The 26,331-nt window shown below is 34.2% G+C and overlaps 2 protein-coding genes across 7 annotated transcripts; both read right to left on the bottom strand.

Moving 5' to 3' along the window:
• Positions 1–1,181: 1,181 nt before the first annotated feature.
• Positions 1,182–12,431, bottom strand: LOC116028146 (isoamylase 3, chloroplastic). Of its 3 annotated transcripts, none has more exons than XM_031269912.1 (25): positions 11,999–12,431; positions 11,758–11,872; positions 11,601–11,658; positions 11,431–11,502; positions 10,816–10,973; positions 10,554–10,632; positions 9,536–9,772; positions 9,154–9,258; positions 8,968–9,072; positions 8,714–8,848; positions 8,524–8,610; positions 7,881–7,938; positions 7,216–7,279; positions 6,993–7,092; positions 6,802–6,902; positions 6,298–6,349; positions 5,368–5,430; positions 4,544–4,633; positions 4,383–4,455; positions 3,935–4,014; positions 3,558–3,662; positions 3,380–3,478; positions 2,583–2,641; positions 2,173–2,281; positions 1,182–1,823 (listed from the first exon to the last, which is right to left on the bottom strand). In XM_031269912.1, exons 2-25 carry the CDS (start codon positions 11,850–11,852, stop codon positions 1,710–1,712), a joined length of 2,298 nt encoding a protein of 765 aa, XP_031125772.1. In that variant the 5' UTR covers positions 11,853–11,872; positions 11,999–12,431; the 3' UTR covers positions 1,182–1,709. The 3 variants fall into 3 exon arrangements, with proteins under 3 accessions (XP_031125772.1, XP_031125770.1, XP_031125771.1); XM_031269910.1 differs by having other exon boundaries at positions 2,583–2,644; positions 11,999–12,421; XM_031269911.1 differs by lacking the exon at positions 11,999–12,431 and having other exon boundaries at positions 2,583–2,644; positions 11,758–11,967.
• Positions 12,432–12,741: 310 nt separating this feature from the next.
• LOC116023181 (protein FAM91A1-like) lies at positions 12,742–23,612 on the bottom strand. 4 transcript variants are annotated; one of them, XM_031264172.1, is made up of 11 exons: positions 23,398–23,612; positions 23,124–23,314; positions 22,352–22,469; positions 21,703–21,799; positions 18,577–18,683; positions 17,810–17,932; positions 17,492–17,645; positions 16,832–16,892; positions 16,357–16,739; positions 13,978–15,559; positions 12,742–13,319 (listed from the first exon to the last, which is right to left on the bottom strand). In XM_031264172.1, the coding sequence occupies exons 2-11, from the start codon at positions 23,249–23,251 to the stop codon at positions 13,088–13,090; spliced, it is 2,985 nt and encodes a 994-aa protein (XP_031120032.1). In that variant the 5' UTR covers positions 23,252–23,314; positions 23,398–23,612; the 3' UTR covers positions 12,742–13,087. The 4 variants fall into 4 exon arrangements, with proteins under 4 accessions (XP_031120032.1, XP_031120024.1, XP_031120040.1 ...); XM_031264164.1 differs by having other exon boundaries at positions 23,124–23,304; positions 23,398–23,611; XM_031264180.1 differs by lacking the exons at positions 22,352–22,469; positions 23,124–23,314; positions 23,398–23,612 and adding an exon at positions 21,563–21,618.
• Between the last annotated feature and the right edge of the window lie 2,719 nt (positions 23,613–26,331).

Below are 26,331 nucleotides of genomic sequence, written 5' to 3' on the forward strand. Positions count from 1 at the left end.
GCTTGAATGTAGGGTTCCTTAAAGCCTAAACATGCATGGGACAGGTGTGTTATTATTAGTGCTATAGGGGCCATTGCCAGAACAGAGAATATGGAAGATGGAAAGCACAAAGAAAAAGAGTGTGCGCAAATTCAAAGCACACACCCTGTAATGAACTCTCTCTCTTCATCATCTCTCATTTCTTTATTTTCCGATCGATCAAAATGGGAAAATTATTTTCTTGTCGAATTCATTTCATTCCTCCACAAATTCGTATTCAACTCACCACATAATTTCTTGGTCGGCAACAACCAATTAATACGTACGGTTTTATTTGAGTGCAAGAAAAGCCAAAGAGACTAGTCCCGTACCTATATTCGTGTTCATATACAATTGTTGGTGTGTTTGGTTCGCACATGGGAATTGAAATCGACATCGGAATGAGAATTAAATAATTGATAATGGTAATGAGTTTTGATGAAAATGTGTTGCATGTTTAGTAGTATGGTGGAATTGGAATGATTACCAATATTTATGTTCGGTTGTGTATGACCCTATAATGAGAATAAAGGTTTTAAAAATAAAATAAAGCGATTCCAAAGCATTAATATGAACAAAAAAATCAAAACAAAAATTCAAAAGTACTAATCTAAACTTAAAAATTAGATTACCAATTAGATGGAATGATACTCATTTTTAGTTAGGGAATGAAAATTAGATTACCAATTAGATGGAATGATACCCATTTTTAGTTAGGGAATGAAATTTTTAATCAAAGTCGGACGTAGGTATGCTACTGATTCAAATTTGTTCTGCCTTACAAAACCATTGAACTCTTCAAGACTCAGCGTGATAGAATGGAAAGCACCCACCAAACACAAGAAGACTTATTTGTTACCTTTACCAATTCTTTTGATCATCTTCAGGCCATAAGCCTGTATGGAAGTTTCAACATAATTCTGTCACCGTCTAAAAATTATTTACTCCCACTCCGTATCGTCATACGATTAGGACTTGAAAAACACGTCTGCTTTAATATAATAACTACTCCGTATAAGAGAGAAAACACCCAAGAGCAATATAATTTAATATTCTATTGGACGACTCAGTAAATTACCGCTCCAAGCCGCGTAAGAACCAGTCATTTGCTAAACCTAAAGTTGTTTAGCTTGGCAGAGAAGCGTAGGAGAGTAGAAAACATCTACTAAAAATTAATTTTGCCCATAAATATGCAGAAACAGTCTGGAAGTAGTCCCACCGGCCACCGCCTAGGAGTTTCCTTCTCTAAACATAGTGTAAGAAAGTTACAAATTTGGTTATCTACATGCATTCTATACAAGAAATGTGAACTCTAGTACATATTTTTGGTATACGAAGTTTGAAATACAAAAAAAGATGTTTTCTGAGCAATACAGAACAATAGGATAAAATGGAATTGTAACTTCTATGCAAATGGCCACCCTATCCCCTTGTTTTTTTTAATAACTCCATAAGATTAGTGGCACTAGAGCACTTTTTATTTCTTCGGCATCAGCAACAGCACAAAACAAGGTTACCACTTGCCACTTGCCAGAATTTATTGTACCAACCTGGTTATTGATTGGGATTTCCTGCATGGCTATCTTCAAGTTCTAAGAAATTTAACGAGTATTGAACATTAGACCAACTATATAGCAAAGAATATGCAGACCGCTGGTATAAGCTTCTTTCCAATATGAGCATCCCGGATGTTACTCTTTGGCTTCAAGAAGAATTGCAGAGTAAGGTGCAACATTATATATTCCACTAATGCCAGGAACACCATCCAGAACACAATCACTAGGAGATTCAAGGTTTGTGTCTACCTGCAAACACCATTACTGGATTAATGCCAAGAATTCAAAGATATGACTATTCCAGGCTGACAATCACCAAATAAGTACAGAAGCATTATGCATGTGTCTCAAATGGGGCATACATAGACTCCAGCAATAAAGGATCTATTCAAGTTTATCTTAGTTAAATTATGCATTTATGCTGGTTGCAAACTGGCAGTTCTCAAAAGTATAAAGATCATCAATTGGTGGGGGGACATCTAAGATAATTTGAAAAGTCACAACCAAAGTAGCAATTTTAAAAGAAGATTAATCTGAAGATGCAAAGATAGATGTCATTCATATAGAGAGAGGGAGCAACAAAAAACAAAACACTCACCACTCTGTACCACTGTCTGTTTTTTGGTGGTAAGGGTAATGCAGCTTCAATAGAGTAGTGATGAGCATTGAATGCCAAATAAATATCTCCACCATTGCCATCATGAAGCCTAGACAAATATAATAAAGGTCAGTCCATTTTAAGATTTCAACATAATGAAGCTAATATAAAAGCTCTGACAACCTTGAATAATGTTTAAGAAATCTATGTATGCACTAAGGCAGATATAGGAATTAAGATAATTAAAACTAGAATACAAGGCTGTGTTGAAGAACTTCTAGACAGATGCAGAGAAATCAAAACAGATATAGCTGGGTCACACAATTAACCTCTAAGTTCCATGTTTTGACACATCAATGAGTGAATGCAGGGAACATTAAAAAACTAGTCAATGAGGACTTGGTTCTTACGTAAATGCAAGGAATTTACTCTCATAGTTGTCCCAGTTATCCTCATGCCATGTCACATCCTTCTGCATATTAAGAATTCCAGGTCAAATGCACAAAGAAACAATGCAAACTAAGCTTAAGAGAGGCATATGGTAATGGATTTGTATAATTAACCTATCAAGAATTATTTTTTCTTTTCCCAGAATTTTACATAGAGAATAGTCAATAAAATTCTACCGGATCATTATTTCCACCCAAAAGTTAAAAATAACAATTAGAACTTAGAAGTTCATTTCTATGATGAGTTCCATCTGATATGAAAAGAGATAGTTCTGCAGTGATATAATGATATTCAGCATTTATTCCATATTTCATTTGGAAAAATCTGGATTCAAGTGATCATAGGTTCTGTATATCAAGAAACCTATTGAACAGTAAAGGCTGCAACTTTATATTTCCAAGAAATATTCATAGTAACCCAATTAAGACACCCAGTTGAATCTTTGAAGATTCTCATATCTGACAAATCCTCTATCAAGTCCCCACTCAGCACATTTTTGGTCCAGAAAGGCATATATATATAAACCAAGCTGAAATGGACTCAATCGGAATTTAAAACCAGAATTTCACCCACCAAATGCATAAGAACAAGCCGGTTATACATTCTTCATATTGGGTAAAAAAATTGTTATTCCTCTATCAAATCCCTCTCAGGCCTAAGCATTTCTTAACTTCAGAAAAAGACTGAGGAAGCAATCATTTGATAGTAACAAAGGAGGTAAATTAATATATATACAAGCCAGACTAGACAAAATTACCTTGCCAATAAAATGCTCTCTTCTAAAATGGTGATGTCCCAGGCGATACTTTATCAGCTCTGAGAAAAACCTGAAGTGATCATCCTTCCTGGCTTCCAACTGTCTTGTCAAAAGTTTACAATTGTTCTTATTTTCTTGATACAGAAAATAGAGGTCAAATCATAGATAAATTACATACCTGTCCCCATTGGAAATGATTAATGGCTGTATCATGTCCATAGCTGTTGTTATTTCCGTAACGGGTGTGGCCATACTCATCCCCCATAAGCATCATAGGTGTTCCCTATGCAACCAAAGAAGTGAAGAAGCATTGCATTGTGAGCAGGGCCAAAATCTTCTGAGAATGCAAGAAGAATAATAACGGGGAGATAAACGCAATAAAAAAAAAATGAAACAATTATGTAAGGGCCAATAAGGCACTTCTCCCTCTCCCAGCGGCCCAAATAAAAAAGAATATAATAGATGCTTGTTTTAAAGTACAGCTCTAATGGATTATCTTCTGCTTCTATAAGAAAACACACAACACATTTCATGAGTAGCTAACGCATCAGAAACCTGGGATATCATCAGTGCAAGGTGGAAATTTTTCATTTGCCTTGAACGAAGTGCCTTAATATTGGCGACAGATGTTTCTCCTGTTCACAAATTAAAAGGCAGGTGAATTGCTTATTACATTTATCATCAACTAAATAAACTATATTGATAAAGGATTCTACTTTCCATTTTTCAATATCCTTAATTGTTAATTCTAGAGTCCTTGGGAGGGGTGGGGTGGGGGGTGGGGGTTCAGATTATACTTCAAGAAGCCTTGAACTTTGGCTACAGGAATAATATTCATTAAAAATTCAACACCAATTCATTTGTTCATAATGAGGAAATGTGACAATTATGCATGCATGTATATTTGGAAAGTTAAAGACACTCCAAAATAGTCATCTTTGGGGTGGGGGTGGGGTTGGAGGGAATATAGGGAGAAAAGTGGGTCAGTTATAACTGTAATCACCTTCAGCTCCACAATTCCAACTAAAATTGTCATTACTTCCATCATTGCCACCTTCCCCGTTGGCATCATTGTGCTGTAATTTTCACCAAACATCTCTGAAATTTTAGTAAAAGTTTCTACTCCAGGGTTTAGAAGACAAGAAGGATTGGCTTTAAAGGTACCTTATTGTTGTATGACACAAGGTCATGCAGCGTAAAGCCATCATGTGCAATAACGAAGTTGACACTATGGTATGGCTTTCGCTTGTTCACCTGCAACCAATATTAGTTCAACTGAGATAGCTGAAAAGCATCCAGGTATTCACAGAATTCAAAATTTTGCACTGGGTTTTTGAGCTTGTGACCCAACTATGATAATAAAACCTAGAATTTACTTCACCTAAGACAGTAACACTAGAAGAGTAGAAGGTGATACACACAGATACATATAGCTTGAAAAGAAAAAGACAATTAAAAATTTTGCACAAGGTTTAGAGCTTGTGACAAAATTGTGCTAATATAGCTCAGATGTCTACTCCTTCACTTACGACAGTCACAATAGAAGGTGATATTAATACCACTATATAGCATATTAGTATGAAAAGAAAAACAATCCATTTCATTAAAGTAAAACAATTGATTTTCGGTAAGTGAAAATCAATTTAGGATTTTCCTAAATGTAATTCAGTTTATATATAAATATAAAAACCATTAGGAATAAGGGTCAAATAGGCCACTCAAATGCACACCAAATTGCAATAGTTAGGGGACCAGGCCCAAAACGATAGCTGGGCACTAAAACCAGAATACCACTATAGTTAGGGGACTAAAACTATACTAATTCTTACCCAACTCCCACAAAAGTGATAAACATAAATCCTGATATATCCCATTTATTACAGCAGAAATGAACAAACATATGGAAGAAACTCAATTTCTAACTTGAGATGTAACTCAAGTCAGGTTCCGTTGCCAAATATTAAGCTTCTGAGCTCTTTAGAACATACCATATATAGGTCGGCAGAACCAGAAACTCTACTTGCAAATTTTCCTTTCATGCCAGCATCACCCTATTATGTCATTTCAAAAAATAAAATAAAAAATAAAAATAAAAAATCAGTTGAAATTTTAAAATAAATTTTTAAAAAAAATAAATATGGAAGACTCAGATTCATATAAGGTGGTTTATTCTCTTAGCATTCATGAGATTGTTGGTCAACATAATAAAATAGAAGTTGCATATTTAGAACACCTTGTTTCTCCAATATGAGGTCTTTCTAATCTTTCTCTTCTTGTTTGCACTTAGTGATTGATTTAATATATACGATGACTATTGGCACAAGTCGCATATATACATATATATATAGGTCCTTAATCAGTTGAGAACCATGTCCCAGGTGAGAACGTAAGGACAAATCCAAACCATTGATCTAGTAGATCTAACGGTTGAAATAAACAAAATTTTATAATATTTATAAAAATGACCCCATTCATTTTTTACTTGATTTTAAAAGTTTATAAAATTTTAAAAGTTTATAATATTTATGAAAATGACCCCATTCATTTTTTACTTGATTTTTCATCCATCAGATCTTACAGATCAATGGTTTGGATTTGTCCTCACGTTCTCACTTGGGGGCATAGTTCTCATATGATTAGGATTCTATATATATATATATATATATATATATATATAGTGGTATACTTTTTGTCCAAATGAGACAATGCATATAAGCAATGAAAGACAGCTTATAACAACCCACAAATTGAAATATTCAACGAAGCCTCAATACCAATCTAGTGGAGATTAGCTGTGCATGTGTTGCATCTCTCCAGTCCACTTACAAATAAATTGCACTACTACCTCCTTAATCAAATTTGCAAATGGTCAACTTTCAAAATAGTGCATAAAGCTCTAGGATATTTTGTAGCTTTACCTTTATGAATCTTCTTATGTCATCACGATACATACCATTCCACTCAGCCCACCTGCAGTCCATAGAACTAAGGTAAGTATAAGCTCCTTTAGTACAATTTCCATATGAAATTCTCAGATAATTAAGAAAAAGAAATGGAGAACTCAAGATTTGAATAGAAACTTTTTCCATTCAATATGATTTTCAAGGGGAAAAAAATCAGAAAAGTTATGCAAGAAGAAACTACTGGAAGTGTCTTGGACTTTTGGTTAGATTATTCCATATCCAATCCCTTATTCCCCTTACAAATTATCATAGGTTGTCAAGTTACTATTGCCAACCTGAGTTTCAAATTAAGGCCCTAATCTACTCAGTAAAATAAAAACCCATTGCATTCAAAGTAATGGCATGAGTTGTTAAACACAATGAATCTGTTATATAATGGCTAAGAGCTACAAAATGAAAGGGAACCACATTTTTACCGACTTCTTTGCTTTTTGTTTTTGGTGGGAAGAAATTAGTTACCGGTCCCAGTTTGGAAACTTTCCAACAAGATAAAGGCCTCCACAATCCCATGGTTCAGAAATTAGCTTACACCTTGATAGGACACTATCTTTAGCAATGGCCTGTAGCATAAGAAGAATTAGTGAAACAAGTAAAACACTGCAGAGATAACAACACTGCTTTGAGTTCATAATAGACTGACAATCATGTACCCTGATAACTGGGGGAGCATCAAGTGGAGTGCCATCTGTTCCTCGACAGAGAACACTAGCAAGATCAAACCGAAACCCATCCACGTGATACTCGGTTACCCTTCAATTTTTCAGAGACCAGGAACAAAAGCATACAACTTAGGAAAAAAAAACTAAAGAATATATATGTTAAAAAAAAAAAAAAAAAAAAAAAAAAGGTTGGAATAGAAGGGTACCGACGTACCAGTGCCTCAAACTGTCAAGTACAAGCTCCATAACAACAGGATGGTTACAATTCAACGTGTTTCCTGGATATCAGCAAAAAAACATCATCCGTATTTTTTATGGATCACCAACAAGAAAACAGGGCTGTTCAAAAGTGAGACCGAGAACCCTAGAAGCAAGTAACTGTTTAGAAATGCCAAGTACAGTATAGCTTCATTACATAAACCATATATCCGTTTCTTTTTCAGATTCCTTCAGGAATTACTCCCCTTTTTCCAACTCTAAATCTAGATGGCAAAGACTTCCCTTATCCAATAGGTAAAGTTAGGAGTTTTTTTTTTTTTTGAAAACAGGTAAAGTTTTGAGTTAATTCAGCATTATGTGCATTTTATTCTGTCAGTTCTATTGCTTCATTCAGCACCCAGTGGAGAGTGATTCTCTCACTCCATTTTGACTGGCAAAGTAAGCTCAAGACTAAACCAAACCTAAGGGTTAAGGATTAAATTGAAAATATTGAAGCTTTCAGGATCAAGTGAAACTTAACCAAAACTTTTGGGACCAAAAATGAAATTTATTCCACTGCTGACAGAGACGACGAACAAACATGAATAGAAAAACTGTAAAGTGTATTATTCATAATGATAGTTAAAATCCACTATGATGGGGCATCAAGAGGAAAATTACCACAGCCAGAGTAGTTGAGTAATTGGGCATTGTTGTCTAAATCCACCATGTAATAAACCTGTAAACCATGATGTCAAATCAATGCTGTTTACAAGAGAGGAGTAGACTGAATAGGGAAGCGTAGCTGTGGTGAATGCTATCATAAAAAAGATTTAGCTTTTGTATCCAAAAATAAAAAAGTACTCGTATTAAAAAGAGTTCTAACAAGATGTAAATATAACAGGTGAAAAGAGCACTAAATTAACTCCACTTTGGAATTTGATGAGCATGGATGACTAATGCAAACAAATATAAGATAATAATACTTAATTATCTCCTTTTTTTTTTATTTTACAAGTGTCTGGTAATCATCAATTGTAACAGGTGAAATGTTTTCCCTTTTTCATTATCAATCTTGTGCCAATATTGAGTTACCAATAACTTTCTGGACAGTATTGATTATCTCTATGGTCTGAAGCAACTATGAAAGTGTTCCAAATACCTATAAAAGTATATACTAAAGTGCTGTGCATAAAAATGTCATAAAAGATAACATTATAACTCTAAGCCTCCTAAACAAATTGAAAGAAACATACGCACGAAAAACTGAACCAGTAATTTAATCCCATGAAAACCTAGATATATCATTAGATTATGCCATCACCTTGTTGTCAATGCCACGAAATGATGTTGTGTATGGATTCTTGTCATCAGCTTCATTTGTATGGTTGTAGACAACATCTAAGATGACCTATAAAATTGAGAAAAAAGATAGTGCATCACAAAACACAGCATAAACATTGACTGCAGAGAACAAGCTATATCCCACAGAAATTCAAGAGCAAATAATGCACCTCTAGTCCCGCATCATGCAAAGCCTTGACCATTTCTTTGAACTCCCTAGAAGCATTAACGGGTCCCCCACCAGCACTTGCATAGCGACTCATAGGAGCAAAGAAATTTATTGTTGAATAACCCCAAGTGTTTATCTTGAAAACAAAAATTTCCATGCAGTATACCACACAGAAGCAGAGTTACTCATGAGTCATGACAGGCAATGAAGAGACTAATTGATAAAAGAGCCCATTGGTGGTCAATCAAATCTTACCATATGGTCTCGTGGATTTGGCCTCCTTTGGAATTCCAATTCATCAAACTCAAAAATAGGCAGTAACTCAACTGCGTTGATACCAAGCTCTAAAAGATGTGGAATCTTCACATGCCAATGATGAACAAAACTGTGTTCATTACAATTGTGGTGAATTATGTGAAACTAAAAGGTCACAGTCATCACCTTTTCAATCACACCAAGGTAGCTCCCTCTTATGTCTGGATCCAGGCCACTTGATTCACCGGCTGTAAAAGCGCGGACATTCATCTCGTATATTACAAGATCTTTCTACAAACAGGAAAAAAAAATGCAGGACAATGAGATGTAGCATGGCATCTGAAGAATCAGTAAGTGCTGTTAAACTAAGCATATATAACGTAAAAAAAGAATCAAATGCCATAGTATGCATGAGCATGTAATGCTACACAAATAAATTTTTCAGGCATCTTGCAAAGCTTAAATATCTAATGTTAAGCTAAGTAATTTGACAGGAAACTAAAGTTATCTTCATATCTGCAGACTAGCAAGTGGAAGGAGAGCACTCAAGAAACTCATTTTAATCTACCTCAGGAATATTTGGAAGCTCGTAGTTGTCACCCCAGTCAAAAGGCAAGCTATCAAAATCATAAGTTCCATAAAATGTGCACATCCTATTGCTGACATCTCCAAAAAGTCGACGACCTTCAATTAGCTTTGCATAGGGATCTATTAGAACATTTCTGCTGTCAAATCGATGTCCCTTATTCCAACTCTGAGGACCATCAATGCAATAGCCATACTGTACTCCACTACGAGGAAGATCCTGCATGACAAAAGCTTAAGAGTATGCATTATAAACATATATAATTAATTGAAGATACAGAATAACAAGCAAGGTGACTTTAAAATAATGGCAATAACATAAAAGAGATATGTCTGAGGAAAATATATCCTCATTACCAAAGATAAAGAAGTCTAAAAACTTTACTCAGATATTCTTTATGTAAGCTGTTAACAGTATGTTGGTATTTCATGCGGTAGTTGAAAATGGAAAGTGGCGATAACAGAATTTACTTGGTCCCAAGACTCCAAGAGATTTCTTCAAATTCAAAGAGGAAATTCACAACTGCTCCCCTTTGTTAGAATTAGTTTAAATTACTATATAAACAGATTTGAAAGAAACATTGCCAACAGCAGCTAATCAAAACAATAAATTCACTATCCTACTCATTTCTTCTTGTCATATTTTGATGCTGAACATATTTTAACAGATGTGCACACAGACTTCTGAGCTAGATCTGAACTCCAGGGTACTGCACAGGCTTGTCTCCATGAAAATCAGGATAGCTATTAATTAACAGAATAGTAGCAATTTTTATGGTTACTCTATTTATTGCCATACTACAATATCATTGTTTCGTTAGTTTCCTTTTTTTTCTTCATAAATGTATTTCAAATAGGCAAAAGATTATTACCATGCTATAAGAAAGTAATGGAAGCCTGGAGCAAATTATCACCTTACCAACATGCCACAGAAGCAAGTATAAAAGCTGTTTACTCACTTTCAAAATCACAAGGCAATTTAGGGCAATGACTATTACTACCTCAACACATATGTGCCATATATCCCCAGTTCGGTTAATCCTTGGATCCAATGCCAATTCAATGGTCCCAGCATCAACACTGTCATGTGTTGTAAAGACATGCATGTAAAAAAAACTTTAGAAGAGAAATTAAAAATTGGTAAATAAAATTTGCAGTTACTGAACCCATAAAAAAATGAAAGTATATTCTCCCAGAGCATTACAGAACAAATATACAAGTCAAAAATTGAAGTTATCACATATAAGGAAATCTTATCCAAACCTCTCAGGAAGGATTAAGCGGAGAGTAACAGCAGAAGCATGCTGAGAAAAAATTGCAAAATTGATCCCAGTTTCAACTTCTGATGCTCCTAATGGATGAGCCAGGCCCGGGGAAACTCTAATTGATGGTATAGTTTCCAGCATTTGAGGGGATTCTTCCTATAATTAAAAAGAGCATGCATATGAAAGCATAAGTTTATTATCGCATTAATGGATTACAACATTTCTACACCTTGTAACACAAGTAAACAAAAAATTATAAGCATCAAACAGCAGAAAAGTATAAATGCAATCATTGGAGGACAGCATTTAGCTTCAACACAAATATATTACTTTAGCTGCTATACACTCTTTACATGCTACTGCTGCATAACTCAAACTCATGATTGCAATTACAAAAACTGATCAATTAAGAGAGAACACTTGAGATAGCTATCTGTGTAACTTTTTTGAAACACAAAATGATGTGAAATTTCCATTATAAAATACATATATGACATCCAAGCTAACAGAATTAGCAATTTAGAGCAACTGTTTCTCAATTCAAAACGCCAAATCAATACAACCGTAAATATGCACGTAATATATATTGTAATTCATGAAGACGGGAATGTACCTCGATCAGACGCTGTTCTTCAGCTCGACGAGCAAATACGTTAAGCTTCTTACGCCTGCGACGATCCCCTGCCTAAACAAAACCAAAATCCAAAAAGTCACATGTATACGCGATTATGATTTTAATGTTCAGATAATTAACTGAATGATAAGCATCATCTTCGCGCTTACCTTACTGAGAAACCTCCAGCCAGAATTTTCTGATGAAGCCTTTCTACTCCACTTCACACTGTCCACAAAATTATTTAAAACAGTCAAAAAAAAAAAAAAAAGCAAAGAACAATTAAACATTTCTACATTCAAACTATACTACCAGTAAAATTGTTACCCCATGAGTAAAGATGCGTTAGATGGTGTGAAGAAGGGACGATTGAAATTACTCAAAGTAGGAGGAGGAGGAAGACGATGCATCGTCGACGGCATTTTTATGCTCTCGATTGATTCTGGAATGGAATCAGAGCATCAATTGGAAACTGTAGGAATAGATATTTTCGTGTAGGGAATCTGAAACTGTACTCCCAAGTATTTTGTAGCGATATATATATATATATTTTTCCTTTTGTACTTACAGTTTATTGGAAGAGACTTCTTTGCTTTTACGCTGATGAGTTTTACTCCGTATTTACTTTTGACACCTTTGTATTACAGATTTTCAGTTCATGCTCTGTGTAGTAGAGCGGCATGAAAGCGGGGGAAAGTTATTTTCCTTTGTCCGCCACGTGCACGGTGACGTGAGAATCGCGCTTTCGAGGCCCTAGACACGTATTTCTCCGATCAAATTCGCAAGTATCTCGATTAGGCCGATTGTCACGTGACACCTTAACATTTCATGAATGTATTTGGGGAGCGTTTGGTTCGCTTCTCTTGAAGCCAAAAACAAGAGAATTTCACATTCTAATATTTGTTTGTTCATTATATATATTTCGGAATCAAAATAAAAATTCTTTCTTGCTCTTTTTAGTGGTTACCTTCACCACATCATCTTTCATTTCCTTATATTCAGTTTCACTTTTAATCATCATCTTCCTTGCCCATACCAAAAAAAAAAAAACATCTTCCTTGCTCTCCTCTTCACCACATTCCTTAATGATCATTTTGTTTTGCAACTTCATCTTACTTTCATTCAAACCATGATCTCCCTAAACATGAAACACTTAGGTATCTTTAGTTCGCACATAAGAATCAAAATAAAAATCAAATACTTGGTAATGGTAATAGATTTTGATAAAAATAATTTGCATGTTTAGTAGTATTAGTGAAATTGAAATGATTATCAACATTGATGTTTGGTTATGTATGACCGAGAATAAAGTTTTTAAAAATATAAAATCAATCAATTGCTACAAGGTTTTAAAGAACAGAGTCAGGCTCTTGCCTCCGAGGAGAAGAAACCGGCACAACACAAGGAATCATACCAATAATGAGTAATTGAATAGTATAGAGTATCTAATAGAAGACTATAGAGCATCTGGTGGAAAGCACAGAATACAAACAACAGAAGAAACAGACTCTGTAATATTTAATTCAGCATCTGTACTGACTCTTGCATCATGTCAACCCAAAAAAAAAAATGCAGCCAACAATCAGCAACAGAGTAATGTGGTGAAGCAAATTATTCCCAAGACATGAGGGTATTGGCAAGAATCCCATCTGATACCCTATTTAACTGCTGAACGTGTTGATGCCTCAGCAATCAAAGAGACAGGTAGACGAGCTTGATAACAAGCAGCTATGTCAAAAGGGCGCAACTCGGACCCATCAAATAAAATATTTACACCAGGATGAATCACTTCTTTACTGTTGGCATCATCTGACTCAATAGTATTCATTTGGGAAGAGTCTTCAAGTAGTCTGGTATCAGCTTCGCAAACAGGGGTTAGAGCATATGATCTGCAAAATCAATTCAGTCTTGGTGGTTAGAAATTTCACCACCTTGGTGCAATAGTTGAAATATTGAATAGATTTGCATGCAATTGAAATAGTAAATGGATTACATATGAAGAGGGTTTTATTGCCAATACCATGCTTAACATATCTTTCTTAGGGTCAGACTATCATATGATTCATATTTCGACTGTAGTGTAGTTCTACTTTGACAATCTCCACATTTTTGAATTATATTTTAGATTTCAAAACTAGTACACTCCATAAAATAGACATAACTGAAAAGTCACTTTTATGCTTGTAGGTATAGAACCTGTAACACCCTAAAAGTGGTGCAAAATGTTTTATGAATGTTTTCACCTATTTTTATTCCAAAACCACCCCCCTCTAAACATAACAGTATATAACTATTTCTGACAATATTAACTAAACATTGGAAAGGCTTTTACACTACAAAAGGTTTTCCAAGTAAAGCATTCTTCTTTTTCCAAGATTTTTTTTTTCATGAGGTGATTGAGGCACTAGTGCGTACTTGCCAAGAAAAAGTGCCACAAAGACAAAAGAACAACTCATTAATAAACCATGCAGACACAGGAATATATGCCCAATGTATTAAATAAAGCAAAGGCAAACCAGCTACAAAAACAAAAATTATAAGATGCACCTTAGAATATTGCCATCAAAACTCAAAACTTCTGTTCTGCATCGCTGTCTGTTAGCAAGCTTAAATCTCTGTTGTTCAACTGTTTTCCCAGAAATGGGAGAAGGGGGGTCCACAAGGGGGTTCCACCTTCCACTTGCATAAGTCATAAGCTGTTTAGTTGATTCCTTAGGCTGTTCTTTCTGGTACAGTAGTCTTGCTGTTGGACCTATTGCTCGGTACTCAGCACACACATCTAGCAACCTCTTTCTTAACCCTTGCATGGCCTCGTGATGCTCATTATATAAGTCTGTTTGGAGTAATTGCGATGAAACTACTCTCTTACAAATATAATTACATAATTTTGGACTAAATAGCGGAATACCAAATTCTACACTAAGTGGAACCCATTCATATTTCCCATCATCATCTGCAAAGCTTTCAGAAACTTTTTCTTTGAAAAGTCTTAGTAAGCGAATATAGCCAAGGCTCCAAAGGTTCAATTTATTTGCCAGATCAGTCAACAGAATGTTCAAATTTAAAATTTTGTCAGAGTGCAGTCCCAGCTCTTCCCCTATGTTAGCCGTTGAACCATCAGAGTTCTTCAATGGTAAGGGGATATCAATGGTTACAATTTCTCCAGATTCATCAAGGTCATTTCTACTGAGCGGCTGCACAAGTACAGCTGAACATTTGAGAAGGGAATTTACACAATGCAAGAGTACACTTCCTTTGACTAAATTCCCCTCAGACTTCCCCCCCAACCCACCAACAGAAGATCCATCCCATGACCACACAAGGGCCTTCTCACAGCCAGCTAAAGGTGCAGGGAGCATTCTTAAACACTGCCCTTTCATCAAAACAACCGATAGAGGTCCACTAGCCATAGCAGAATAGAGGCTCAATTTCATCCATGGTGTCATGAAGGAATGGGAGGGAGGTCCAAAATGAACAGGACCTTTTGGTCCAGGTAAAACTGAAGAAGGTGGTAGTGGAATCATGGATACAACAATGTCATAGTCACGAATAAATAAGCAATCCAATGTTGCAGGTGAAAGAGCAGCCAGGCTTTCACAACGAAGAATATCTACTCGATATTTTTTCAGTTTCACTGTTCCCTTCCAAACATCTAGACCTTCACTAGATGTTGATTTCACCTCATTCTGGGAATTAATCTCCGATCTAGTATCCCCAGCAAAGTTATCAATCTCTTCAGGTTTTGTTCCTAACAGAATATCATCAACAGGTTGATCAGCATCTGCATTTTCATTTGATGCTCCAGAATGAACAAAATTATCAGCATTTGTTCCAGATTCTATTATAGCAAGATACCCTGATTTGTTCGTTGAAGTTCCTGTTTCCATGATAGTGGCTTCCCCATTTGTAAAAGATACAATGCCATCATTTTCCCTATCATCAGGTCTAATCCCACCTGAAGCTAGACATTCCAAAACACATCGGAGACTAAACGCATGATTGGCAAACTCCTGCAGTTCTCCTTCAAATTTTGCTCCTTCAAGTGTGCTCAAATCCTTGCAGAGATCAGCAATGCTTGCATGGCCAAGTTTTCCAGCTTCATATAGTTTTACTGCATGATCCTTGAGACCTGTATAAAAGTTGAGTGGCAAAATATGTATTTAGAAAACACAAATTACTTATATTCAATAGTTGGAATTGTGCCTAATGAAAGCACAGAGACTAGCAGAAGCACAGAGACTAGCAGACTGTCCAGAGAACAAAAGGAAAAAAAAATATTTGAACATCCTCAAATAAAAGATTATGTTCTGGCTCTGGTTGATACCAGACATCACATATTAAGAGCTCTGACAAATGACAAACTCCGCCTCCCCCAACTCCAAAACTCCCAGATGGTACATTGAAAAATGAAGGGTAGTACTGAAGAACGCAGGTCAAATGCCTTCTTGGCACCAAGTGCTTTGAAAACCTTAGGATGAACATGGCAAGACCGCAAGAGAATGCTCATTAACAATAAATAAATTCCATATGACATTTATTTCTTAAAGAATACAATTGTCAATGTCTTCAACTATAACTCAAATAACTTTTAAGCATCATAGTGAAACTAAGGAAACTGTCAATATGTTTTAAATTGAAGCAACTAAGATGCAGTTTGAATTTTATGTTTTCTCCAGGTCAGTGAAGATTTCTAGTTCAAAAGCTACGTGAAAAGATCGTTTCATACTTACATATGCATGATGAAGATAAGTTCACTCAAACTAAAGAAAAGTTTTTGCAGTAGATGAGGAAATCCCAATTGACAGAATTTACCCCACAGAGTCACATAGAACAAAGTAATAGATATTATGGTGTTAACTTTAAGGGCTGGGAGTTGGGTGGGAGGAAAAAAAAAAAAAAAAAAGAGGAAAGAGGAAAGAGGAAAACCTGGTGAGATGGATCCCATCATAAGATAAGATGTTATATTAGCATCCACAACAAAGGCCACACGAGCATAACCAGAGGCCATGCTTTGATTTTCTGTCAATGGAACATCTCCTTGCTGGAAGGCACTGCCATCAGTGGGAACATATGCAGAGCCCAAACTAGCACGAGAACCATCGTCCTCATCACTGAGTATACTTTTAGGTGAGCCAGCAACATTTGAGTCATGAAGAATACTTGCTGGATCTAATAGTTTTATTGCCCAACCTAATCGGCAAGCAAAAGAAGCAGCAGCCTGAAGCTGAGAGAGTTCAGCCTGTAAAGTTGCAGCCAATTCAGCAACAGTTGAATTCTCACTAGATACCACAAACACAGCATAGAGCAACCTGAAGCAGAAAGTAGCCAACATCACAATTATCTTTCTCTAGTGACAAAACACATAAATAAAAGAACTACTATGCTAAGTACAAGAGCTTACTCTTCAATAGGATCTTCATAGGATTGCTCCCTATTTGAAACAAATCCTTCAAGCCTGGAAACTGAAACACATTGTTTAAGAACATTCCAAACTTTAAATAGTTACTTTGTGATTACAAGGATTTAACAAAAAAAAAAAAAAAACATGAAACAACCAATTCAGATAGAAACTTTCACTCTTATCAGAGTGTAATTATTATAAGTCCCACTTTTAATAGAATAAACCAAAGAGTGAATTGCATGCTAGCTTTTTGTTTGAAACAATTTTGAGAACAGAACTTAAAAGTCATTTTCTGTTAAGAACCCTTTAAAAAGCCTCAAGCACTTAAGCTTGCTATAAGCAAGTTATAAAAGCTTTTCTAACATATAAATAAGAACGCCCATGAAGATTAATCAACTCTTTTTGCAAGAGATACAGGTGTTTCTAAATTTGATTGGCAATGAAGTTTGATAGGAAGCAATATATAGTGGCCAGTAGCCCAATATCCATTAAATGATAATTAAATTGATACTGCTGGTTTAGACAAGAGGCCACACAAGGCATAAATGTTTCTTGTCAAGTCATCAAAACCTCAATTTTTTCTGAGGAAATGGTGAATCAGATAATACAAGAAATAATATCACCAGACGCTAAGTCACTAATCTGAAGAATACAAATTACCTTTAAAACGATCATCGGGATAGACAGGAACATCAAAATAGACCAGTCCCCTTCGATGAAGTCCCTTTATCACTTCAGGGTCAAAAAGAATGAAGGAATTCACTTCCTCCTTACATATTTTATCAATTGTTGCCATTTCTTCTTCTGTCAGTTTCTTTATAAATAAAAAATAAAAAATAAAAAAACAATGAAAAAGAAACCACATTCCATCTCAATCAAAACAACAGAAAAATGAAGTATTATTACCCAACTAATTACTCATGAATGTTAAGAAACTTTTCCTAGATTTGTAGAAGAATCCAATACATAGCACCTAACCTTAAATTCTTCCAAAGTAAAGTTGACAAGACAAACTCCCCACCATGGCTCAATAACAAAGTCCACTGCTTGAGTAGGCAATAGTTCTCTTGCAATTGATTTATTCAGCTTCCACATTATTTTCTGTGAAGCTCCAAAATCATAGGAACTAAATTAGGCAAATAAGAAAAGCCACCATCTCTTGGTATCATGCTACATGCTAAAAAAATGGGATATGTGAATTCAACCTATGGAAAAGGTCAACACTTTCTAAAGGCCAAAACATCTAGTTCCATGTAAACAAACATTAGCAGGATGTGAAACAAGACCATGTTCATTATCGAAGGCTGGAAATTCACATAATCAAAAAATATGAATAAAGAAAACAGGAAAATAAACTCTCAAAGAGCAAATAGCCAAAGTGTATCAAGTCAGTCATCCTTCAAGAAAAGTTGTAGTCTTGAAATATTTTTCCTTTTTCCTTTTTGATAGTCAGTCATCCTCTTTGAACGGTGATTCTTTGCACATACATCACTGTTCTTCAAGTCTATAAATAGTGCTACAAAAATAAAAATAGCACCATATCCAACTACAAATACAGTAAAAAGGAACCATCCCTATCAAATAGCCACAAGCGAAGCTCAAAGACCTTGTAGTCTTAGTGGCATAAGCCTATCACTCTAGGTAGGAGGATTCAAATTCAATCCCTATTCCCCTTTGTTGTACCAAAATAAGCACAGTGAAGAATTGAAGTATAGACTAGACTGCCAGATTTTTTCAGAGAATACCTTAGATTTGCACTTGTTCATAATGTCAATAAATTCATTTCTTCCGACCCCAGTAAGCCGCAAGGCATCTGCAGCGCTAAAATTTGGGATGCTGTCATAAGGTTGTTCTGCACTCAATGTCCCAATATGACAAAAATATTAGAGAACTAATTAAAAGTTAAAACTGAGTTAATTGGAGATAAATATGACCCACGATATGTTTAAGGAACTAATCCTTTGGATGAGCTAAAGTATAGTTCCTTGATAAAATAAAAATAAAAATAAAAAGTAAAACACTTGGGGAAACGCAAATGAAAATGAGGAAAACAATCAAAAAAAAAATTAATTAAGGGACCCAGAATAAATAAGAAATTCCATTCGTGAAGATAATCTCCTAAAGCATATATGAGCTAGAGCTTCTTGAACTACTGCAATAGGCAAATGATAACAACTACACCAAGCATTTTGACAGAGCTACAAGCCTACACCACAGCAGTAACCAAATCCTAGTTTAAAAATATGAAAGAGTAACTATGAGTGGGAGTTGTTGAAATATAGAAACACTAGGCTTAGCCCATTATGTTCCTATATAAGCATGTGTAGCTCAATCAAAATGTGTGCATTATATTACTGTTAATATAATTAATATTTTCTTTTTTTATTTTATATATTAGCTTCTTCTGAACAAGTGGTGCCTATTCTTCACCTGCTAGGCACTTGATCACTCAATTTCAACATGGTATCAAAGCCTAACCCTACAATATCCCAAATTTTGTTAGTCACGGTCATTGTAGAAAGCACTATTCCGGTCGTCGGGGATCTCATTTGCCACAAGTGACATTATCATGCACTTCAGTCTCGCCACACAGAGCATGATACCACCTCTGAAAATCTCTTTTGGCAAAATTTACCAGATCCCTTTTTAGCTTTATTAGTAGTAGTAGTATTACTAATGAAATTTGAATGTTTTCCACATCTATCCAGCATGTCAACATCAAAACTTCTGCCTTTAATCAGTATGGTAACAAACAAATCCCTCCTATGCTTTTATCATTACTCTTGTCATGCTTCCTCTACCTCACCTAAAAGGAAAGGGGTCGTTTACTTCATTTCTCTATTTTTCCATTTTCAGTTTTCCATTTCTCCATTTCTCCATTTTTCCAATTTTTCTTCTCCATTCCTCCAGTTTTCCATTTCTCCATTCCTTCAGTTTTTCATTTCTCTAATTTTTTTATTTTATTAAATACAATCATCCATATAGCATTTGTACATTTCTACAACAAAGATAAAAATAATAATAATAATAGTAATAATAATAATAATAATAATAATAATAATAATAATAAAAGATAATAATAATGATAATAACAATAACAATAATAATAATAATAATAATAAAGATAATAATAATAATAATAACAATAATAATAATAATAATAAAGATAATAATAATAAAGAAGATAGTAAAGATAATAATAATATTAATAATAATAATAATAAAGATAGTAATAATAATAAAAATAATAATAAAAGATAATAATAATGATAATAATAACAATAATAATAAAGATAATAATAATAACAATAATAATAAAGATAGTAATAATATTATAATAATAATAATAATAATAATAAAAAGATAATAATAATGATAATAACAACAACAACAACAACAACAATAATAATAAAGATAATAATAATAATAACAATAATAATAATAATAATAATAAAGATAGTAAAAATAATAATAATAATAATAATAAGTAAGGGCATGAACCATGCGGACCTCAATGTAGAAGGAAAATTGAGATTAACAAAAGGTAATACTAGGCGCGCGCAGGAGGAATCGATCTACAGACCTCACATTAATGCTATTGTTCACGCGTGTTTCCTTCCATTTCTCCATTTGGAGAACTTGGAATTTTCTTTCTCCAAAATCCTACAAGAATGGAAGAATGGAGATGGAAAGCTATTTTGGAGGAATGATTTTAATAAACAAGTTTTCCATTTTCCATTCTTCCACTCCTTCATTTCTCCATTTTTCCAAGTTAGTAAACGACCCCAAAGTCTTTCTTTTTTATGCCATGTCCTACAGTCCTAGAGTACTTCTACTGCCACGTTGTTTCGAGGCTCTACGTCTCTTGGCACTTTCATCTTCACTCCCAAGGGTTGTGCATAATTTCATGATTCAAAGACTATTCACAACCAACACTATCATCCTCTAGCCACATCTAATGAGTTTACCTTCCTATTTAGTTTTGAGTAAAGTGGAGTATTGTCTTAATTCAAGCTTGGAAGTTCTAGCTTGAATGTTGAAATATAGAAACACTAGAGTGTAACCCTAAGTTTAGCTCATTATATGACCCATTATGTTCTTATATAAGCATCTGTATTTCTCTTAGAATGTGTGCATTACATTACTATTAATTAATATTTAATACAATCAATACATTATTTCTTTGATTTTATATATTAGCTTTTTCTAAACCGGCAAATGGTGGCTATTCACCCCCACCCCAAAGCATTCAATCACTCAATTTTAACAGCAATGAAAAAAACTCACTCACTACAGAGGACTTACACAGTTACACTTATTACTAAAGGAAATAGGTATAATATTTGAAATGTGAGGGAGACTAAAAGGAATTAGCACAAACTTTAGTGGTTCTAGTAAAATTGACACTTTCATTTGAAACACAAATACTAGCCTTAATTATCAGTTTCATTTAATTTCAAATACTAGCCTTAATTGAGTCCTCAATTTAACCTTTTTGTACAATTAACTTGAATGAAGGGGCTGTTTGAGAAACTTTATATGCAATGCAGTTTGTAGGTGCTAACGGTTTTTCTATGATATCATCATAGGAAATAAAGCCAACCTATCTGGATTGGGAATAGGCTTAATTGAGTTGAGTTGATCTCAAAAATAAAAAAATAAAAATAAAAAGAGAGAGAAAGAGAGCAACAACTATGGGACTGAGCAGCGCTAAAGTGCTATTTTTCACACCTTAGGTTGCAGATTGCTCTCCAAAGCCAAGGAAGGAGATTTGAGTAACCACTACCCTGGAAAACCTTATACATAGAATTATGACTGCAAAACTGCTGAACTTGTAAAACCATTTAAAATTACAAGCAAGGAAGTGATACCATTTTTCATGACTTCAAATATCATATCGCAGTAGTATCTGAAAGGAGACACCCTCATCACGCGGCAAACATACTCCGCAAGGTGATATGGAAACAACTGCAACCACATAAAGAACATGGATTGCTTGAGTTTAACCTCAGAAAAAAACACTCTGTGTCAATATCAATGAATGAGATATAAATAGTTTTGACTTTTAACAGGAGTGAGTCAAATAATCTGATATCTTGTAATAGTTAACTTAATCCCTATGACTCTATGAGTACAGCCATGCTAAAAAGAAATGTCACCACAAGGATTCTCATGCCATAGAAAAACCTCATTATATGTCACCCTGAATGTGAACATTAAATAGAAGGATTCTTATAAAAGTTACAACCAGCAGCACGATTTAGAAAGGGGAAACATTTGTAATTTCTATTCTGTATTGGATAAAAGTCATAAAACAAAACAAACTATTATGATCTGAAAAATGAGAAAATTGTGAAAAGAATTGCATGCTATGCTGCTAGCACATGCTTCTCTAGCAAATGAGAATACATAAATGTATGAAACCAATAACATTAGTAAATGTTATCAATTTAAGTAGGAAGCACTCTTTACAACTTTCAAATAACAGAAGAGCAAGAAAACCTTCCACATAATACACACCGCTAAATTTCTTCGCAGATAACGCATCAGTTCTTCATAGTATTCACTTTCTCTGCATACTTTTCGAGCAAAACACGTGTTCCATTGGAGCCTCGTCTTTATGCAATGTTCGATTATCCTGCATAACAACCTAGTTAGTTACAAATAGCAAATATAACCCTATCTAAATATGAATCAAAGTTATTAGAGAATACCTCCACTACGTGTGAAGGTTTCATAGTAAAAAATCAGTAAACATCAAATATGTTCTTCATATCCTGGCTTATTAAATATCTAGAATACTATTTCTTCAATCAAAATGCCAAAGTAGCTACAATATTTTAAATCCTTCCATCATCTTAACCACCAGAGACCTGAGAGTAGTGGATGAGCATTTCATTCCTTTGCCAAATTTGGTAAGAGACATAGTATGCGAGGTTTGTTTCAGCCAGGTCATTCTAACATCCTATCATGTATACTCCAGGACTGTAGGCCTCTAACTTGATTGCATTGCACAAACACAACAAATTTGACCCTTCTGTTAATGAAATGCAACAAATTTTAAAGAACTAGTCATTTCTCCTTCGTTCAAGCTAGCTCTATTTTACCCTTCTGTTAATGAAATACAGCAAATTTTAAAGAACTAGTCATTTCTCCTTCGTTCAAGCTAGATATCTTTAAAACTTGCTGATTAAAGAGCATCCATCCGCTAGTGCAGACAACATCAATATAAATTTGATCATAAATGTTTCTGCACTAATATTGATAAAAAATAAATAAAAAAGAAGTAAACCTTCTATGCCATTCTTCTCTGGAATTCAACGAAGCTTGAAGCCGCTTTGGAAGACTTTCCCAGGGGCATTCTTCCTTGATAGCCTTGATCGTCAGTTGGTCTTCTATTGTAGCAGGAACGTGCTGCATCTTGCAAATCCCCGCCAAATAACTCTAGTTGTCAAAACACAACTGCCCAGTCCCTGCAAATAACTTCGAGAACCGAAGCAAATTAGAAAAGCCTCCGCTTTTTTAGAATCGGATTGACCGAAATCATATTGACAGTATGTTCATACCTACTCCTTGAGCTCTTCCAGCCGGTAAAATGTGCATAAAACTTCAATCTAATTAGGGTTCGGTGTTTTGATCTTGCATCTTCGTCGGTTCAACTCCAGGGAAAGGGAGCAGAGATCTAAGTAATGACTAATGAGGGTGGTCAAATCGAATACATGAGTTAGCCAGTGAAGGTGTTGCGTTTTAATTGCGTGATGCAACTTGCAGCCTTGCAGGGCACACGGCCTTGGTTTGAACTGTCAGAGTGGGGCACGCACTCTTGTCGTATAACTAGTTTTTGGTACATCCTATATATAATCTTAATTTTTATGTATTATAAAAATATTTCTATGTAGTTCTCAAAAAATATATATATATATATTTCTATGTACTTTCGAAAACTTACACACAACTTTTACTTTCATTTGCATTTAAATTGAATAGAAGAAAGAAAAATAGATAAACACCATAATCCCCTATTAAATTGAGCAATCAAAGCAAGCCAACTCATAATGAGTAGAAAGTGAGAGTAAAAATTGAAAGTACATGTATAATCACTCTTATGTATTAGGGCAACAATTGTGTTAGACAGCCTCACACAATTTTTTGTCTATGTATTATTATGTTAATTGCCCTTTTCATTTTAAATAAAATAAATTTTAAAAAATGTATATATAGGAAAGACTCAGCCTTCCTTTGCGTTCATCTCTCGCCGAACATTAATAGTATTAACTTCTTCGTCTCCAAGCAGGAAATGAAGGCGTATTTTTTTTAATCATCACGTCAACATAAACTGTAACCTAATGGAGTAGTTCAAGTGGCAAGTGAGCTATCTTTATGAAAAATAATTATGAGAAAATCTCGATTCAATTCCGTGATGATTCCCTCTAGGCCAACTCCCGAAATGCGGGTGAACCCGAACCGTTGAACGGGTTTGATAACCTAACTACAATCTACAATTTCGCATCAGTACAATGAGTATTATGATAATTTAAAAATGATATATGAACTTCCATTATTTTAATTTAAAAAAAAAAAACAAATTGAGAACTTCATTAATCATCAAGAGCCATCATCAAAACATCATCAAATAAGTCATGGAGAGTGATGAACCACTCCACATAGACAAATATGATAACGGATTTCCTAATAATTGACAACTTTATTCACTAACTATTTTAATAAAATATTTAATGGTACGATAAAACTCCATCTTTTCTCACACCCATAACATCTGTTTATATGCAAAAGTATGAGAATAAAACACCATCATCATACTCTAGCTTAGCATTGTTATTAGTTCTTAAAGGGGTGGGTGAGTATATGGAGCATGATTATCGTATTAGAATGTCACAAATTTGATTATTGCTAAGTATGTTAATTTCTCGTGTGTGACTTGTATGCTATTACATAGAATTGATGGCTTACCTCGTGCGCTCCATTAGATAGTGACTGTGGTAAACTCATATCATTACACAAATTGTTTGATATTTCACCATGTGATGTCATTAATACGATTTTTTTGAATAACAAATGTGATCCACTTTTTAAAACAAATCAAACATGTCATATGAGTAGGGGTTAACAAGTGAGTATAATTCAAAAATATAAGTAATTTATTAATCTATTAACTATGAAAACGCAATGACTCAATGGCCTTCTTATTATGAGATTTGAGAATCTCAGTTAATATATTATATCAAGTGAATATGTGTTTTAACGTATTTTAAGTCCATCACGATAATAAATAATATTAAAAAATAAAAAAATGAGCCAAATAAATCATTCAATTGTTTATATTAGTGTAATTAACCATCTCTATTTAACAAGACCCCAACTAAATCATACAACTTGTGTTTTCAAACAAAAAAAAGCGAAATTCATACAACTTGTTTAAATAGTACAAGTGACACTTTTAGCAAGTTATAGATACATGTTGTAACTCTTTAAAACAAATTGGTGTTGAGGTGACATGTAACATTTTAATTGATGCCACACTAATGTGAATTCTATGCTTTGCGTTTGAAGTATTTAATGTGTACATTTAGGTATTTCCACAACTTGATGGAACTATTAGTATGATGCGACTTTTTTCTTTGCAAAAATATTAATTTAGTATAACAATTAGTCGCATTGTCCTCTTTATATGTACGCGAATTTCATCATTTTATAAGTAAAATATATAATATGAAATACTATTTATGAAACATTAAAAAAAAAATCGTAGGAGTTTGTGTGCATCATAAGTTGTAGGTGTCATGTACATGTGTGGATATAAGAAAAATTGTATAAAAATGAGGAAAAAAACCCATGATATGTTGCTCATGTTTTTTTGTTGTGATATTTATAGCAGAATCAACCATACAAGTGAAACCGAACAGCCACCCCCAACAATTATTCACAACTATGCTTGTTACTGTACTTATAGGCCGGCTAGCATATTGTACTTTGACCAATGTTAATTTGATCGTGGAGCCACCTGAATTATTCAGCTTAACAATAATCTTTCATTATGCAATGACTTGTTGATTTATCTTATAAATACGGTAATCAAGAATTGCATTTGTTATACGTGTGAGGTTGTCAATATTAGTATGCTTTAAATGGATAATTAACTAATTAGGCAACTAACTTGTTTGGTAAACCTATTAATTCGAGAATCTACTCTCATATTTCTCCAATTTTATTTGTGATGATTTGATTTATGATTAAATGTATATTGGAAGGAAAAAAAACTATATTCATATATTTTGTTGTAATATTCCAAACCTCTTAACCTTCTTCAAAATTTGTTGACTTGCATTTTCATGAAAATCAAAACTATATAATATCCAAATATGTCAACACCAAAATATCAAAATTCCCATTGCAAAAGGCACTCAATGTGGGACATTCCAAATTTTCAATCGTGGAATTAAAATTCATTTATACTACTCTATTTGTTTAAATTAATTTGT

This window comes from Ipomoea triloba, chromosome 1 (assembly GCF_003576645.1).
Source record: "Ipomoea triloba cultivar NCNSP0323 chromosome 1, ASM357664v1".
In the NCBI taxonomy this organism is placed as follows: Eukaryota; Viridiplantae; Streptophyta; class Magnoliopsida; order Solanales; family Convolvulaceae; genus Ipomoea; species Ipomoea triloba.

What these genes read in the sequence shown, in the direction of transcription:
- LOC116028146 (XM_031269910.1), bottom strand. Translation starts at nt 11,852, where the DNA reads ATGCCGTCGACGATGCATCGTCTTCCTCCTCCTCCTACTTTGAGTAAT. An exon ending in TTCGTGGCATTGACAACAAG is followed by an intron (nt 7,939 to 8,523) that starts GTGATGGCATAA and finishes CATGGTTTACAG; the next exon opens with GTTTATTACATGGTGGATTT. An exon ending in GAGAGCATTTTATTGGCAAG is followed by an intron (nt 2,645 to 3,379) that starts GTAATTTTGTCT and finishes CTTAATATGCAG; the next exon opens with AAGGATGTGACATGGCATGA.
- LOC116023181 (XM_031264172.1), bottom strand. Translation starts at nt 23,251, where the DNA reads ATGCAGCACGTTCCTGCTACAATAGAAGACCAACTGACGATCAAGGCT. An exon ending in ATTTGAAGTCATGAAAAATG is followed by an intron (nt 18,684 to 21,702) that starts GTATCACTTCCT and finishes CATTGAGTGCAG; the next exon opens with AACAACCTTATGACAGCATC. An exon ending in TATGAAGATCCTATTGAAGA is followed by an intron (nt 16,740 to 16,831) that starts GTAAGCTCTTGT and finishes TTTCTGCTTCAG; the next exon opens with GTTGCTCTATGCTGTGTTTG.